The sequence below is a fragment of the Phaseolus vulgaris genome, chromosome 1 (genome assembly GCF_000499845.2).
Source record: "Phaseolus vulgaris cultivar G19833 chromosome 1, P. vulgaris v2.0, whole genome shotgun sequence".
Taxonomy (NCBI): domain Eukaryota; kingdom Viridiplantae; phylum Streptophyta; class Magnoliopsida; order Fabales; family Fabaceae; genus Phaseolus; species Phaseolus vulgaris.
In genome coordinates, this window is record NC_023759.2 from 6615008 (window position 1) to 6632039 (window position 17032).

The window sequence follows — 17032 nt, forward strand, 5'->3', positions numbered from 1 at the left end:
TCAATTTTATGGTAATAATAATTCTAACATTAATAATAATAGACATAATTATAAATATTAATCATAGCTATTATTATTATTTTCTATAATAATTTATTAATACTATTATAATAACACTATAATACAACTTGAAATCATGTTTCTTCTTATAAATTCATTATTATTATTAATTGAGTAATATTTTCAATTGCTTCAGTTTATTTTTGAAACAAAATAAAAATTATAATTATAAACACAATCTTGTTAAATGAAGTGGTGTTTTTTGATAAAAAGAAATGATAGTAGTTTGTAAGAATACCTTTTTGAGAAGTGTATGAGGGAAGATTGTGGTAGCTAAGGCTCCTATAAATTGGGCTTCAAAGACAGATAACTACTTCTTCACTTATCTTAGGAAAACTAACCCTTTCTTTTTCTTTCTTCTTTCTCTTCTCTCTCTCTCTCTCTCAACTCCACAATGCCGCCAGCCAAACAAAAGCCAGCCCCAGCGCCGCCGGCTGCGGCGGCTCCGGTGAGGCTCACTCGTGCGGCAGCCAAGCGCTCCGCCTCTGCCATCTCCGACCCTCCGCCGGAAGAGAAGAAGGCAAAGACGGCCAAGAAGGCAAAGGCTAGCAGTGGCGGTAGGCAGAAGAAGACCGTGAAAGAAAAAAGTACTCCGGTTAAAGCAGAAAAAGAGGAAGAAATAGAAAGAGAAGAAGAAGGGGCTTCCAGCAAGACTATTGTAGTTGAGCACTGGTTCGTCCCTTTCTCCCTCTTATGCCTTTGGTTGAAGGGTAAAATAGAAATGATTCTTTTGTAGCTTGTGGCTGTGTGTGCTCTTACTTATTTTTGTTATTTAAAATAACTTGAATCAAAATTTTGTTTGTTTGAAAAAAAAAAATCTAAATAAGTTTTACAAAGTAATAACTTAACTAGTAGCTTTTTGGGGTGAAATGAAAGACATAAGAGGGAAGTTAAAGTTAGTTGTTTGTTTCCATTAGTTGAAGTTATGGATATATAACTTCGTTGTGTTGATGTTATGATAGTATTATTTGGGCTGAAAATGTTGTGAGGATGTGTAGTTTGTTGCATATTTTCTTCGATTTCATTTTATGTATTTATTGGTGAAAACTTTTGGGTGGTTAATGGGTATTTGATTTTGTTTGTGTTGTTACTTGGTTCATTTTGCTGAGGACAAGGATCTTGCCTTCTTGTGTGTGTTGGTGATGTTGTTATCGACACTTTCTGTTTAATTGTTGTTTGTTGTTATCTGTTTTCCTTAGTAAGCAATGTAACCAGTTCAAGACGAGGGCCAATCTGGTGAGAGAACGTCTAGAGAAAGCGGATTGTGGAGTCAATGTGATACTAAACCCTGAAAAGGTATATAGAATGATGGTTGTTGGTAATGCTTGTGTTTTATCAAGTTTTGGAAGTCTCTTAAGTCATTGATCTGTTTTTTAAAACTTTTAGTTCAAAATGTGTGGTGTTTTGTTCAATAGTCTCTCTTTCTATCCACTTACCAAGTGTAATTTTTGTTTTAAGCAAGGTTTTTAAAATGTGCTGCCTCTTTTTGTTCTGATCCTTGATGTTGGGAAAAATTGTAGACACCTGCTGCAGCTGCAATTAAGATCGTGAAAACCCCATTGACTGTGATTTTGTGAACAAAATTGTGGTCATGAACTGATTTTGAAAACCTCATTTTTAAGCAAAACGGGCTATTGTTCTATGTATCTATGTATATATTATACTGTTCAGAGAATGCACTATTGTTTTGTGTGTAGATACAGTTCAGGGTCAGACTTCTGAGTTCCGAACACATGATTGTTGAGTTTCATATGATATTTTATTTGATCTAATTTCAACTTCTCTCTTTTTTTATTCAATGAAAAGCCAAGAAGAGGTTGCTTTGAAATACGGGAAGAAGGGGGCAAGAAGTTCATCAGTCTCTTGGTAATGAGCTATATTTGGAGATCATGTGCTAAATTGTTAGTTATCTGAGTTGAATTGAAGTTATTGTGATAAAACTGTTTAGCTAAAGATGTATTTCTTGTGGTGAAAATGATTTGGAAAAGGAAAACAGAAGTCCAATTTTGTTGTCATCTGAAGCATGCACAGTGGTTTACAAACTACATTTTGTTTCAGGACATGAAGCGACCATTTAAAGCAATGAGGGATCTAGACATGGAGCAGGTGATTTCGGATATCATTGATGAGATATCAAATGCTTAGTTAAGCTTTTGTATGTTCTATGTTTTGGCTTGACTTGAAGTGAAGCTAGATAAATTGTTCTAATGTTAGAATTCCTACAATGGAAACCTGTCCATAATTTGTCAACTAGTTGTATGTGGCTGTTAGTTTGAGGTTGACACAATTTGAGGAGAGACAGTCTTTTTGGATATGTTGTTAGCTGTCTCGATTGAGTACGAATAGGTTTGGTTTTGTTTTTGGACAAGATTCAGGTTTCATCTGTGTTTGATATTATGTTTTTCTCATATTTTGCTGTTGATTGTAATCTCAAAATCCATAGAAATGTTGGAAGGTTATGCCAAAAGTCTTCTTCTTTGGGTGGTTTGTTTATATATATATATATATATGTTTGTGACTTACACATTCAAAACATTTCTTTTAATATAAATTTAAATTAGGCCGAATAGCTGTTTAGATTTAGTTTTAAAACATTGAAATTAAATATTAACATTTTAGAGTAAGATCTATATTTCGCTTTAGAGTTCTAATATTTAACTAATGGATTTTTAATTTTGATAGAGTAATAATATATATAATATTTTATAAATTTCTCAATTTTTTTATCTATTATATAAATTTATTTTTAAAAAAAAGGATTTAAAATAATAACAAATAATATGCATAATATATATCAAAATTTATTATTATATAATTTTGAAATAATAATTGTATTGGTATGGGCTGAACGATCAATGTCGTGTCTCGATCCCATCACTGAATCGATCGACCTGAGGTCATGCTCATTGGGTTGATCAATAACATAAGTCCAACTACACTTAAGTAAGGTTAGCGAAGTTAATTCATGATTAGAAGTTAGGTAATGCGACCTAAATTGCGGTCCAACATCCTAATTCAGCCCAATAAAGAATGTCTACTAAGGTAATATAAATAGGCACAAGATCTAGGAACCAGGAACATCATTATCTACAGTACTCTGACAATCGAGTGCTGAATTTTTTTGTTGATTTGAGTGTTGGAGTGCCTTCTGCAAGTACCCCCATTCGGGAATCATTAGAAGATCGAGAGCTAAGGCTAAGGAGGAAGTTGAAGATCAATACAACCGACAGAGAGGAAGAAGGCGAATCTTCTTAATAGTTCTCCAGGCCCCAACCCTCACTCGAGAACAATTAGTGTCCACCGTGGGGTCGAGAGATATAGAGTTTCAGACGTTAGTAGATGGTATCAACCCGAAACATGACAAGTGAAAGGATGTCTTAAGCTGACCAGACCACGTTGTTGTTGTCTCTGCAGAGAGAGATGACTGAGCTGAGAAAAAGGAACGAAGAAGTAAGTAGAAAGAATGAGCAAGAGATTCAAGCTCTTCGCAGGGAGAATGAAGACATGAAGAGAAAGCTAATCGAGGCGTCCATTGTGCCGACTAATCTAATCGGTAAGTAGGTAATCTCCCTTCCCAACCCAAGAACGATTGAGGAGACTAAGGACAAGGCCTCCACTCAGGACATGGATGACGAGTCTTGTACTAACAAGTTGGTCCGCACGATTGGTATAGTGGATTCTATGCGGCACACCCGTTTACCGACTCCATCATCGGAGTCTCACTGTCGGACAAGTGGAAAAGCTTCAACGGGGATCACTATGATGACACGACCAATCCAGATGAGCACATGGATGCATACACCACGCATATAAAATTGTACATTGTTGATGATGCGGTCATGTGCTAAGTGTTTCCCACATCGTTGAAGGGAAGAGTTCTCAGCTGGTTCACAAAGTTCCCTCCCAACTCCGTCGACAACTTTGTGATGTTGATGTCGAAGTTTGAGACGCAGTTCACCACAAGTTGCCTACACCATCTGACCTGAATTGCCCTGGTCGCTATATGCCAGGAGAATGGGGAGTCTTTGAGAACCTCGACCCGGACGTAGCCATGCACTATATGTTGACAGCCTTACGTCCAAGACCGTTTGCTGAAAGCCTCTGCATGCAGCCAACCGGAAGCTTGGATGAGCTCAAGAAGAGGGTGCCAATTACATGCAGTTGGAAGAGCTGAGGAAGTTTCGCAACCAGGCCCGAGCGGAGGCTAGTGGGAAGAAGGGGAAGGAGGAGAAGGAGCGACAGGGCCAGTCGACTAATCAGAGAGATAGGAGAAGGGACAACTTGGCAACTGATTCTCAAGATATACCCCTTGATGGTCGAGAGGGGGAGGATCCTGGATGAGATTCTTAGCTTCGAGTTGATCCCTTCGCTTAGGAAGGCATCAAGCCCCAAGAATGTCGACCGTAGGAAGCGATGTCTGTACCAAGCCCCCAAGGATAAAATTGAGGAACATATCCAAGCTGAACACCTGCATCGCTTCGTTCATGGTGCTCGAGGCACGAAAGGGCACCCCAGGCAGGATGAGCCCACAAAGCGGAGAAACTACTCTCCTCAAAGGGCCAGAGACAACCACCGACCAGAGGATCGACCAAGGGGAGGCCCCTTCGCGGGAGAACGAAAGAAGAGGTGGGCGGGAAGTCATCAACACCATCGTTGGTGGATTCACTGGCGATGGAAACTCCAACAACACCCGAAAGAAGCACCTCAGAGTTGTACATCAGGTGAATGCGGTGTCATTTCGATCGAGAATGTCACCCATCACTTTCATCGACGATGATTTTAAAGGTATCGATTATCGGCAAGACGATCCGATGGTAATATCGGTTGATATCGATAACCTGAGGCAAAGATGGTACCGTACGACGACCACGTTGTCGACTTTGTGGGTGAGAAGATTAAAGACTACATCGAGTTTTATACCACCTTCGATGATGGGAAGAACAATAAGACTATCATCAGATACTTGGTGATTAACGCTAACACCTTGTATAACATTTTCCTCGGACTGATGGCAATCGTCTCCACACCCCACTTGAAGTTCTTATCAACGTCAGGGGACATTCTCACGATGCATGTAGATCAGAAGGTTGCCTGAGAATACTATGCCAAGAGCCTTAGGGTGGAGCCGTTACGCAAAGAACGGTCCTCTAAGCGCAAAACCTCTTAAGGACAAAAATCTCCTCACAGAAAAGACTAGCCTAACCGATGGAGCATATGGTCGTCATGGTGGATCTTGATCCCCTTACAACTGAGGTTGGAGGCCAGGGAGGTGCTGTGCCGAGTGCCCTTTTCTTATGAAGAACACAATACTTATGTCGACACGGTCAAAAGTGAATTTGAAGTTAAAGAACCTATTCTCCAAAGATGTTATCATACGGTTTGCAACAACATGGCTCGATTTCAGAGGGCGACGTTAGAGCAAATCCGTCAACAGGAAAACAAGCATGCTGATGCACTGTCCGACAATCAACAACAAAGAAAAAGAGCCACCATAAATTGGTCATGCAGATCCGACTGAGACAACCTAGTGAGGCAGAGGCCGAATACCTTGCGATCACCAAAGCCGAGATCGAGACTTGGATGACCCCGATCGTTCAATACCTTGAACACGGTACGTGTAAACCAGAGGAGGAGAAAACCATGAAACAACAATGTTCAAGGTACACCATGATCAATCAAGACTTGTATAGAAAGGGCTACTCGACGTCGTTGCTGAAGTGTGTCACTAAGGACCAAGCCAAGTATGTTCAGGGCTACTCGACGTCGTTGCTGAAGTGTGTCACTAAGGACCAAGCCAAGTATGTTCTCAAGGAAATCCATGAAAGAGTATGTGGCAATCATTTGGGCGTTCGAACGATGGCTACCAAAGTCTTCAAGGTTGGTTATTACTGGCCGACCCTCCAGGGAAACTGTGCAAAATATGTGAAGAAATGTGCCAAGTGCCAGGAGTTCGGTCCCATGCACCACCTGAAGTCAGAAGTGTTACACAACATGTCATTTTCGTGGCCGTTCGCCATCTGGGAAATGGACATCATCGGTCCCTTTGCCCCAGGAAAGGGACAGGCAAAATTTCTCATAGTCGGAGTCAAATACATAACCAAATGGATCGAGGTTGAGCTGCTCGCGTCCGCCAAAAACGTGAAAAACTTCGTATGGCGAAATACTATTGTCAGTTTAGAGTGCCACACACGATAATAATTGACAACGATCGACAGTTCACTGACTGAGGACTCTAATCTTTCTATGATGACCTCGACATCAAGTCCATTACAACTTCAGTCGAGCATCCCCAGACCAAAGGGCAAGCTAAGGATGCTAACAAGGTCATCCTGAACGATCTAAAAAAGCAACTCGACAAAGTATAGGGTTGATGGACCGAAAAACTGTTGGAGGTCCTGTGGGTGTACCGCTGCACCCCCCAATCGTCCATTCAAGAGATGCCGTACAACCTGATGTACGACACCGAAGTTATAATTCTGGTTGAAGTAGACTAGCCTATCGTTCGAAGGAAGATGTTCAATCTGACTCTAAATGAAGAAAGTCTCGCGGTCAACCTAGATTTGGTCAATGGGCTCCGCGACAAGAGCAAGTTTCGAGAGGTAGCATGCAAGTTTTGGACAGCGAGACGCTACAACACGAAGGTCCGACTGAGGAGTTTTCATAAAGGAGATCTCGTCTGGAGAATGAGGACCGACGCAAGGAAGAATGAAAGAAAGTTCGCGTCCAATTGGGAAGAGCCCTTTCGGATTCGAGAAGTTGTAGCTGGGGGACATATCACCTAAAATGGTTGTCGAGCATAATTGTACCGAGGACGTGGAATGTTATGCAACTCAAATTTTATTACAGTTAATTAATGAAATTTATACACTCTTTCCTCACTCGATTGTTTTTCCCTAATGAGGGTTTTCGATTGAGAATGTTTTATTGAGGCGATTCCCTCCAACTATTGGTAATCTAAGTTCAAGCATCCCAAAAGTCTGGATGTAGCCTTAACCGGCATACCCTGCCGAAACCTGAAAACTTAGGTACGGTCAAGGACGAAGTCGTACTCGACATACCCTACCGACACCTTAAAGATTCGGTTCGATCTGGATGTAGCCTTAACCAACATATCCTGTCGAAACCTGAAAACCTAGGTGTGGTCAAGAACGAAGCCTCAATTGGCATACCCTACCGAAACCTTAAAGACTCGGTTCGGTCTGAATGTAGCCTTAACCCGGCCGAGGTTACAAAAAATAAGCCTAAAAACATAAAGATCTTCACCCTCAACCCCCTCGGCAGCAACAACGACCTCTGACCGAGTCAGCCTGTTTCCATAAGAAAAGTTGGCCTCATTAGCCGGTTTCAGGTTGTATGAGGCCTCTGCCAACTCCTGTTTGAGCCGCGAGACCTCCTCGACGCATCGAGCCTGGGCATCGGCACCTAGGCGGGTAAAGACGAGGCCTTGACAAAACAACTATATGTCGCTGTTGAGCAGCCCCTCCTCCAGAATAGCCTTCACCATCGTCCGCGCCAAAGAGTCGATGCTGACCTTTATTCCTCTTGAGAAGCGCAAGTCAGCCTCAAGCATGGTCTTGGGTGACTTTGGCACCTCAACCTTCAGCAGGAGGCCAGAGTCGCTCGGGCGTTTGACATCATCAGTTGGTGACGAGTCCACCTGAATTGGAAGTTGTCGCGGAGGAGGAGGTGCTAGTATAGACTTGAGAGATCGAAGGGTAGTCGCAATGTTTCCCCTTTTCCTTGAGTGTGGGTTTCATTTGTATTATAAATATCTTATAGATTATTCGACTTTTGTTTATGTTTTGGATTGAAACAAATTACTATAATTTGTCTTTGTCTATGAATTAATAAATATTTTTTTCGACTTCAAGTTCGTTGAGATAACATCGTTTGAGTTAATCATCGCTTTAGAGTTCGAAGCTCCATCATAGTTTTACCCTTAAAAAGACGACTCGATGGGTTAAGAGAGGAAGATGTATTTAAAATGTTATTGAGCTCAACTCTTAAGGGACGTGAGACTATTTAGCTTATTGGAATAAGCCTCGGTCGAGGGCTAAGGGAGCGAGAGTTCGTCTTTAGAACCTTGTTTTGATTTTCACAGTTGGTGTCAATGTTCTGACTTCATGTTTGTTGAAATAACATATCTAGGTTCAATCACCGCATCTGAGGTATTGTTCGTTTTGGAGTTTAGAGTTCTATCACAATTTTATCCTTAAAAAATATCTCGATGGATTAAGAGAGAAAAATATATTTAAAATGTGATTAATGTCAACTCCTAATTAATTAATGAGGCTTGCCGAAAGAATTTCTTACAAATTTTATGAATGGAGGTGTTTATTTTCATATACTTAATTAGTTAATATCATATGAACCTTAATTCATATATACCAACAATGTTGAGATTGGAGGCCAACGCCATGTGAAAAATATAGTATGATTCATGTATTATTTGTAATTTGTCCCTTATGATGGTTCAATTATTGTTGCCTTTTCATGAGTTGACTGAAGACTTTTTTTCTAGAATTTTTGGTGTGATATCTCCTCTTCTCCAACTAATGATGGTCCACTCCAAAAATCTACTGAAACAGATTCAGTGGCACATCATTGGGATAAGAAATAGCAGTAATTCATCCAATAGGCCGTTGCAACCAAAAATTGCTATCATTTCTGCAATCACTGTGCTGGTTTCAAAGGGAGAGAGAAGGGTGTGAGATTACTCTACATCTTATAGGATAAATGATCCTTTTATTCCTTCAGAAATTGGTGTTAATTTAGTTAGAAAAAGGAAAATTCTTATTCATTAGGTAAAAAAGTGTGATTATTATGTCTTGTTAAATTTTGTTGTGGTGGTATTGTATAAAGACAAATTTTACATTAAATTGTATTTTTTGTAAAAATGAATTTGACATGAAGTTATAAATTTTAAGATTTAATGTTGTTTTTTTCTACACATTTAAAGATTAAATTAAATCTTTCGTTCACTTAAATATTAATTTTTTTATCAATTTAGAATTAAATTAGTCATTTGACTTTGATTTTATTCTTCACATTGGCATTACCACTTACGTAGAAATATTTAAGGCCTTTTCTTCCTTTTAGTTTTTAAATTTATTTATAAACAATATGAGTAAACATTTTTAATTGAAAATGTATTAACTTTATATTTTGTTTTCAAAATAAATATTTTGACATAAAAATAGAAAAAAAATTGCAAATATTTTCTCTTCCTTTTTTTTTTTTTCATTTTGTTTACTATTCCCTTCAATGACAAATGCATGAAACCCCATGCTTCAAACTTTCAAAAATGAAAACCCATTCATTTCAATTATACAAAACCTTCAATTGTTTATTCTGTGATATTTTGTTTATGTGAATAAAATTGAACCACGGTTGATTGTGTTTGGCAACATGTGCCATATTTTGTATGAGCTAATGTTACCAAGTCACACAAGAAGCTAGCTTTTCTTGCTTTGGGTTTTTCTCAATTACTTTGAGGTTGCTCGAGGCCCCTATGGTGAAGAGCCTACAATGGGGGCTGCAGGTCCCCTCTTTGTTATCCTTAACTTTGTGGTTTTTTTGCTTCATTTAGCCCATTGTTGAATGAGTTACGGTTCGAGACTGGGGGCTTATGTACCGACCAATCCTTGGACGTTGTTTACCACAGATAATGTTGGTGTCACGTAAGCGGGATCCCACTAACGATGTGGGCCAGTGTCTCGCGAAGCACGTGCACTAAGGGTTTGTCAATAATGGTGGGTTTTTGGAAGTTCTGCATTGAGGTCATCAACTTGAAAACACTAGTTTAATACTCTCTATGGTTGAATGTGTTTCTTCTACTACTGTGAAAGTCTGAGTTGATATATCCTATTAATGGTCTTCCTTTTGAAGGTTATCAATTGCTAGAATCTTTCGAGTTTCAACCCATCTCACATAAATATATTGACTATCATAGTGCATGAAATAGAACATAAGTCCCTTTTAGGATACCTATGGAAAGCAGTGTCAGCGAAATTCAAGCTAATTAAGTACTAAAATACTGTCCACATATTTTTTTTAAATCAATGATTTGCTACTTATAGTTTTCACTCAAAATTCAATTTAGTCCCTATAGTTTAAATTTTAAATATTTGAGAAAATCCCTATAGTTTTCCAATAGTGGTAATTCATATGTTAGTTGGGTTTATTCCCGATTAAGAGTGAACTTATTGAACTACAATTTGGGTCGCTTTGCATTGTTTGGGAATTATAGGGGACTTTTTAAAGAGTTTTGGACTATTTTTAAAATGTTTTTATAAGAAAAGAAATTGACTATAAACTAAATCATGAAGGAATGAAGGAGTGGTGAATTGGTTTTCAAAACTGTTTTGAAACGATTAACCCTTTTTAAACTCTTTTGAAAATAGTCTATTTAAAAAAAAACTAAATATAATTAATTGAGGAATCAAGATTGATAAAGACTAAACACTTACTAAAAAACAATATTAAAGATTGAGAAGGGATGAGAAATTTAAAAAAAGATTTATACTAGATCACAAGATCCAATATCTAAACTTAGCTATTCAACCTTTGAGCAACTGAAATCTATTATCTTTATATGTCAATTACTAACACTCAACCCATATGAATCAATATACAAGATAGAAAATAAACAAAGACACTTAAGGAGGATATGTTCTATCATTGGATCACATCAAGAGAAATACAACAAATAACTCTTGAAAACCTTGAAGACAATATTTCAACCCTTGAAAAAGTTACCAGGAAACAACATGAGATTAACTCAACTACTCAATAACGACAAAAAAGTTATAAAGTATACAACAAAAGTAACCACAAGTGAAGCTTTAGCACTAATACATAGTATTTTGAAATCTTTGAGAAAACCAAGAGAGTTGAAAGATTTATTGAAAAGTTCTTGGATGTAATCTTGGGACAATGTGAAAACAATTCAGTTTTATCACTCTATATGTTTTAGATTGTGCTTTGTAATGTTTAATAAAAGTTATCTCAGATTGAGTCAAATGTTCAATTTATGAGGTTTTCGAAAAGTTGTTTAAAAACTGATTCATATACATTTAATTGATTATCTTAAGTTGTTAATTGATTATTCTCATAATAAAGTGAATTTATGTGAACAATATTCTTTATTTTAATCGATTATGTTACTAATAAATCGGTTATTTCATTCTTCATCATTCCTAGAAAATACTTAAGAATGTATTATTAATCAATTATTATTGGAGACACGTTAAATATACAATTTTTTTTCTTTGTTTTAATTTATTATCAAAATTGATAATCAGTTATTCTATTTTGGAAACACTTCAAGAAGTAATTAATCGATCATATAAAATCTTAATCAATTAACTTTAAATTAAAACCTTTTTTCATAACATTTTAACTTTTCAAAACAAATTTTATAATACTAAATTGAAGCAATTCTGATTTACCTTGTTTGCGAGACTCAAACACTTACAATAAAAGTTATGACAAACAATTACATTTTTAGAATCATTTTCTTCTAACATCAAAATCAATTTTTCTAAACTCTTCCAAAAAGCATGACTTGACTTTGTTCTTCAAGTCCAAAAATTTCCCTTCTGATGATGACCTACATTTGATGCATGTATCCAAACTTGGATTGTTGGAGAAGATGACCCATACTGAATGTGATTGTTTTCATTGAAGTGAGTCTGCAAACACAAGTACAAAGCATGAAAAATCATAGCAAAGAAACTCTTCCTTGATATGACACTTCCATTGCTCAAGTTCCACTTGCATAAAAATACAAGAAACAAACAAAGAAACCAAGGGCCAAGTATAGGAGTACATAAATACAAAAACACATCTTCAGGCATACATGTATACATTTTCCCCCTTGGGATATTATCAAAATAAAATCATGAAAATAATCATATAGAATAAAACATACCAAATGAAATCATGAAAAGAATCATAGAGAATAAAACATGTCAGAAAAGATAACATATATACACACAATTATGAAATAATCAATTATGAATAGTGTTATCTATTTTACTGAACAAAAGTTTTGGTACCAGAATAAACTCCTCTTTGGAATAATTGATTATCCATAGCATAATTGATTATTTACTAAAAAAACATAACAAAAAGGATAATCAAGTGGATTAAATTTGTGATTTAATCCATTATATCATTAAAATTATTTGATTATTTTACATTTTAACAGATTAATGTAAAACTAAGAAAATAAAAGAATTATACAAATTAACAAAATCTTACAAAAATTCTTATTTTCTTTGAATATTACAAATTTTAAGTATGAATAAAAAATAAAAGCAAGTGATATGCATGAGAGAAATCCTATTCTTTACTAGATTCATTGACAGTAGAACAATTGGATATTTTTGATTGGGAAGGAGAAACCATTGATAAAGAGTTTTGAGAAGGAAGAAAGAAAAGAGATTGCAAAGGAGACGAATGATGCACCGAAAATTGATTTTAATCAAGCAAAGTGTGAAGGTATGTCCTTACATAAAAAAAAAATTGTACGTATTATGCATTTACATACCGAACATAATCGTTAAGTAAATATTCATATATAATATTGAATTTATCTATGAATTTATATCCGTATGTAATAATTCTTGTAATGTCAAATAGGTAGAACTCCATCCTTAGTAGCATATATCTCATGTTTTTTTCTCTAATAGTCTTATGAAACCTTTCTGCTAGGCTAGTCTGTTGAGAGTCTTAACCAGAGGTGCCTTGCTATACCATTTTGCTTTGAACATAGTTCAAAACTATTATCTTTTGTGAACCTTTTCACCATCTTACTAGTTTGGTTCTCCACTTGACGTTTACAACTTTTGAACTTTTCAAAATGGTTCGTCTTTAGTCTTCTAGTGGTGGAACCATAACTTCTTTGAATATTATCATTAAGTAGCTTACACCATAGTGTTAGAAAGTAGTTGATGGTCTCTAGAGATTAGCAAGAAAATATTTTATAGTCCATTCATTCTTTTTTTGCAATGCTGAATTTGACCCTACAAGCTTTGCCATAAACATGATATTTAAAATTTAAATTTATCAATTTTGTCACTATAAACTAGCCTTGCTTCTGCAACTGAACTAAGTCATTCTCTCTTTGACAACTTATGAAGTTGTATAACTCTTGGTGTGATGGGTTTAAAAATAAATATATAATAAATGATATGTTTGGAATTAAATGATATAAAAAAATATTAAAATAATAGTATTGAGAGTTGTCATATGATTGTATGAAAAATGTGGATTGTCAATGTATCATTATCCTATTTTGTGTCGTAAGTGTGTCTTGGATAAGACAATTTGTTCACCAATAGACGTTGAACAAGATATTACACTTTCCAAGACACACAAACCATATTCCCTTACACCTTTCATCACAACCATGAATCCCATTATCACGTTTGACACCCATTTTTCACCTTTGAATACATACCCTTTTTTCTCAAACTCAACAAGAGATATCAAATTCCTTTTCAAGTTAGAGACATACCTAACTTCCTCTAACAACTTCTCAATTCCATCGTGCAACTCAAACTTTAAGGTTTTAAATACTTATTATCTCTAAGGAGAACAATAATTTTCATTTAAGTTTTGTAAACTTGAACATAAACGATTACGATTCATGTGAAATAAATATCCAAAGTTCATCATCCAGTCAAAATCGTCAATACCATTAGACACCATAAGAACCTCTAATGACTCATAACCATCTTCTACCGAAGCTACATCACCAAACCCAAGCGATCTATTAGGAAATAACTTCCCCATGTAACCTTCCTTCTTACAATGCTAGTCTTTAATGCTAAAAAAGTTACCTCCAACATTCCTATGATTATACTTACACATTTTCCTATTCCTGATTCTTGGATGTTCTAAGTTTTCCTACTAGTTCATCTTCACTTACACATGGGTTCACCTTAACTTAGAGCAAACCAGAACTTATTAAAGAGAGATAGTCTCTCTTTAATAAAGTTTGGTTCGTATTATTTTTAATTTAATGAGTGTTTTCTTCTTAATTGTCTTTAGACTTGTATAGGGTTATAGGGCTTAGATAGTATTTGTTATTGGCTGTAACAATTGTCTTTGATCCCTTGGTCGATCTTCCTTCGCCTTTCTTCTCGTATTCACTCTTTGTGCTCAGTCGCTCCTCCTTCGTTTTCTTGTATTCGCTCTCTAATACTCGATTGGGAGTTAACCTGCAAAAAAATTTTCGACGATTAAGTGCTTTGTACAAGTAGTGAGTGATATAATGATAAAATCGTATCTTACTTTTGTGTAGCAATGCTTATTTATAGTGTTAATAGTAGACTATTTCATTTATGGGTCGTATTTGATATGTATCTTTAATAAAACAATATTATCGGATTTATCGCATGGTTACCGGATTTATAGAATATTACCTGAGTTATCGTATATCTCTTTATTTTCTATTTGATATAACCAATTCATCTTGTCAATCAGTCACCAATGCCGAGTAACGTAGCTCGTTCGACTCCAACCGATACGGTCTTAATTTTAATAAAATGTTAATCCATGATAAAAAAAATATATATTAATTTCTCATACTAGACAATGCTTTATCATCATTCTTCAATCAAAAAATACCTACTTAAAGAACATTACAAAAATAATTTTATCTTCACTCTCCCCATTTCCTATATTTGTTTTCAAACAATGACTTAGCTTTTAATTTAATAGTTCACATTAAATGTTCCATCAAATTACCTTTTCTAACGTCTGTATATATAATATTTTATATAAAATATTAAAAGTTATAAATACTTATTTATTTTTATGCTAAAAAAACATGTTTATTTAATTTTTAACATATTATAAATTTTTCTCAAATTTACTTTCCTCACCCATTTTATTTATTTTTAAGTTCTTTTTTTACCTATTATTTTTTTTAATTCAATTTTTTTATGTCTTTTCATCATTTCTTCTTTAAACTCTTCTTATTTTAATTTTTAATAATTTTATTATTATAAACTTTTGTTAATTAATTATAAAATTATTAAAAATTATATTTATTTCAATTAATTTAAATACTTAGAATTAAATTAATTGCATCATTTAAAAATTAAACATTTAAGCGACAATCTAACCCTCACATAATTATGTGTCTGTTCAGGACGCATGTATTAATAAAAAAAATAAAAATATATATTTTCGAATTAATTTAAAGTTTATTTTTTTTTGTCAACTAAAGTTGCAACAGAAGAGTTTGATTCAGGCTAATTATTTTTCGCCCAATTATTTGTGTCTCGTCATAAGCCATGATAATCACTGCCTTTTGTATAACCCAATTTTCCAAAACTAATATTTCAAAAATTAACTTATCATAATAGAAAAATATACATTGAGAACCTTCTCCATTATACAAACCTTTTTCTTCACTTAAAATTTCTACTTTTATATAAAATGATAAAAATACTCTCTTTTTATATCATCAGGTTATCAATATATAATATCATGCAACTGCAGCCAAATTATTAATATAGCAGCTTTTTAAAGTTTTCTATATTAAGGGTAAAGATTTTGTGGAAGACAATATAGGTGCAAGAATAAAAGAGTTGTCAATTAATATATGATAAGGAAAGCTACGAGTTTCTTTTTAGTTAGAAGGAGTAATTAATTAAGAACATAAATAAAATAGTTATAGATAAACTCTATTTTTGAACTAAACGTGTAGAGAAAAAGCTATAGTACTATTATCAATATAAAAAAAACCCTAATCTTATATTAGACCTATATTTGCACCAGGAATAAACTCAAATATAGCAAACGTGCTTAACCATTCAAACCACATATATAGTAATTACTTCATCAAAACGTGCTTAACCATTCAAACCTTTCTCAAAATAGTTTGAAGAGAGAGAGGATCACGTTTAACAGTTTACCAAAAATGGCTTTTGCACACATATATAAACTCCCTGAACCCTGCAGTTTTCTTCAAGCTTGGTTTTGTACACAAAAGGCATATAAAATACAAAAAAAAGAGAGTAAAATCCAATCTTAGAAGAGAAGAAGCTTAAAGAAGGCTCCAAAAATGAGTTTCAAAAGCTCTTCTCTTCTATGCATAGCATTTTTGCTTGCTTTTTCTTCTGCCGTTTATGGCTTCGACATCACAAAGATGCTAGAAAAAGAACCAGAATTGTCCTCCTTCAATAAGTACATCACCGAAGCCAAGCTTGCAGACCAAATAAACAGCCGCAACACCATCACCGTCCTCGCCGTGGGTAACGACGCCATCTCTTCCATTGCCGGAAAGTCCCCGGAACTCATCAAGGCCATCATCAGCACCCACGTCATCCTTGACTACTATGACGAGAAGAAGCTCGTGGAAGCTCAAGCCAGCACCCCTCAACTCACCACGCTCTTCCAGTCCTCCGGCAACGCCGTCAAGGAACAGGGTTTCGTCAAAGTTTCACTCATCGGCGAGGGCGAAATCGCCTTCAGTTCCGTCGGCTCCTCCGACTACTCCGAGCTCGTCAAACCCATCGCCAGCGAGCCCTACAACATCTCCATTCTTCAGGTCACCAAGCCCATCATTCCCCCAGGCCTTGATTCTCAAACTGCACAATCGCCACAACAAGCCAAAGCTTCTCCACCCACATCCTCAAAGACTGCCAAGGCACCAGCTCCTTCAAAGACTGCAAAGGCTCCTTCTCCGGCAAAATCTTCTGAGGCACCAGCTCCTTCCGACGCTGCGGCTGCACCTTCACCTAGTGAAACCGTTGCCGAGTCCCCCTTGGGTGGTTCTGATGCCCCAGCAACCGCTGCTGAAGGTCCCGCAGCTGATGACGGTGATGCTGCAAGTGACTCTAGCAGCTCTTCAACCGTTAAGATGGGTTTGGTTGCAGTGATGGCCTTAGCTTCCCTCTTCATCGTTTCTTAAACTGGTTCATCAAACAAAGATTATATATATATAACTATATAC

The 17032-nt window shown here is 35.8% G+C and overlaps 2 protein-coding genes across 2 annotated transcripts; both read left to right on the forward strand.

Annotated features, from left to right (window-relative positions):
* Positions 1-363: 363 nt before the first annotated feature.
* Positions 364-2527, forward strand: LOC137813395 (uncharacterized). Its single transcript, XM_068615602.1, has 4 exons — positions 364-732; positions 1260-1356; positions 1867-1926; positions 2119-2527. The coding sequence occupies exons 1-4, from the start codon at positions 455-457 to the stop codon at positions 2203-2205; spliced, it is 522 nt and encodes a 173-aa protein (XP_068471703.1). The 5' UTR covers positions 364-454; the 3' UTR covers positions 2206-2527.
* A 13524-nt stretch (positions 2528-16051) lies between these two features.
* On the forward strand, positions 16052-17026 carry LOC137815420 (fasciclin-like arabinogalactan protein 3). The gene has a single exon (XM_068618558.1). It carries the CDS (start codon positions 16142-16144, stop codon positions 16988-16990), a length of 849 nt encoding a protein of 282 aa, XP_068474659.1. The 5' UTR covers positions 16052-16141; the 3' UTR covers positions 16991-17026.
* The last annotated feature ends 6 nt before the right edge of the window (positions 17027-17032 follow it).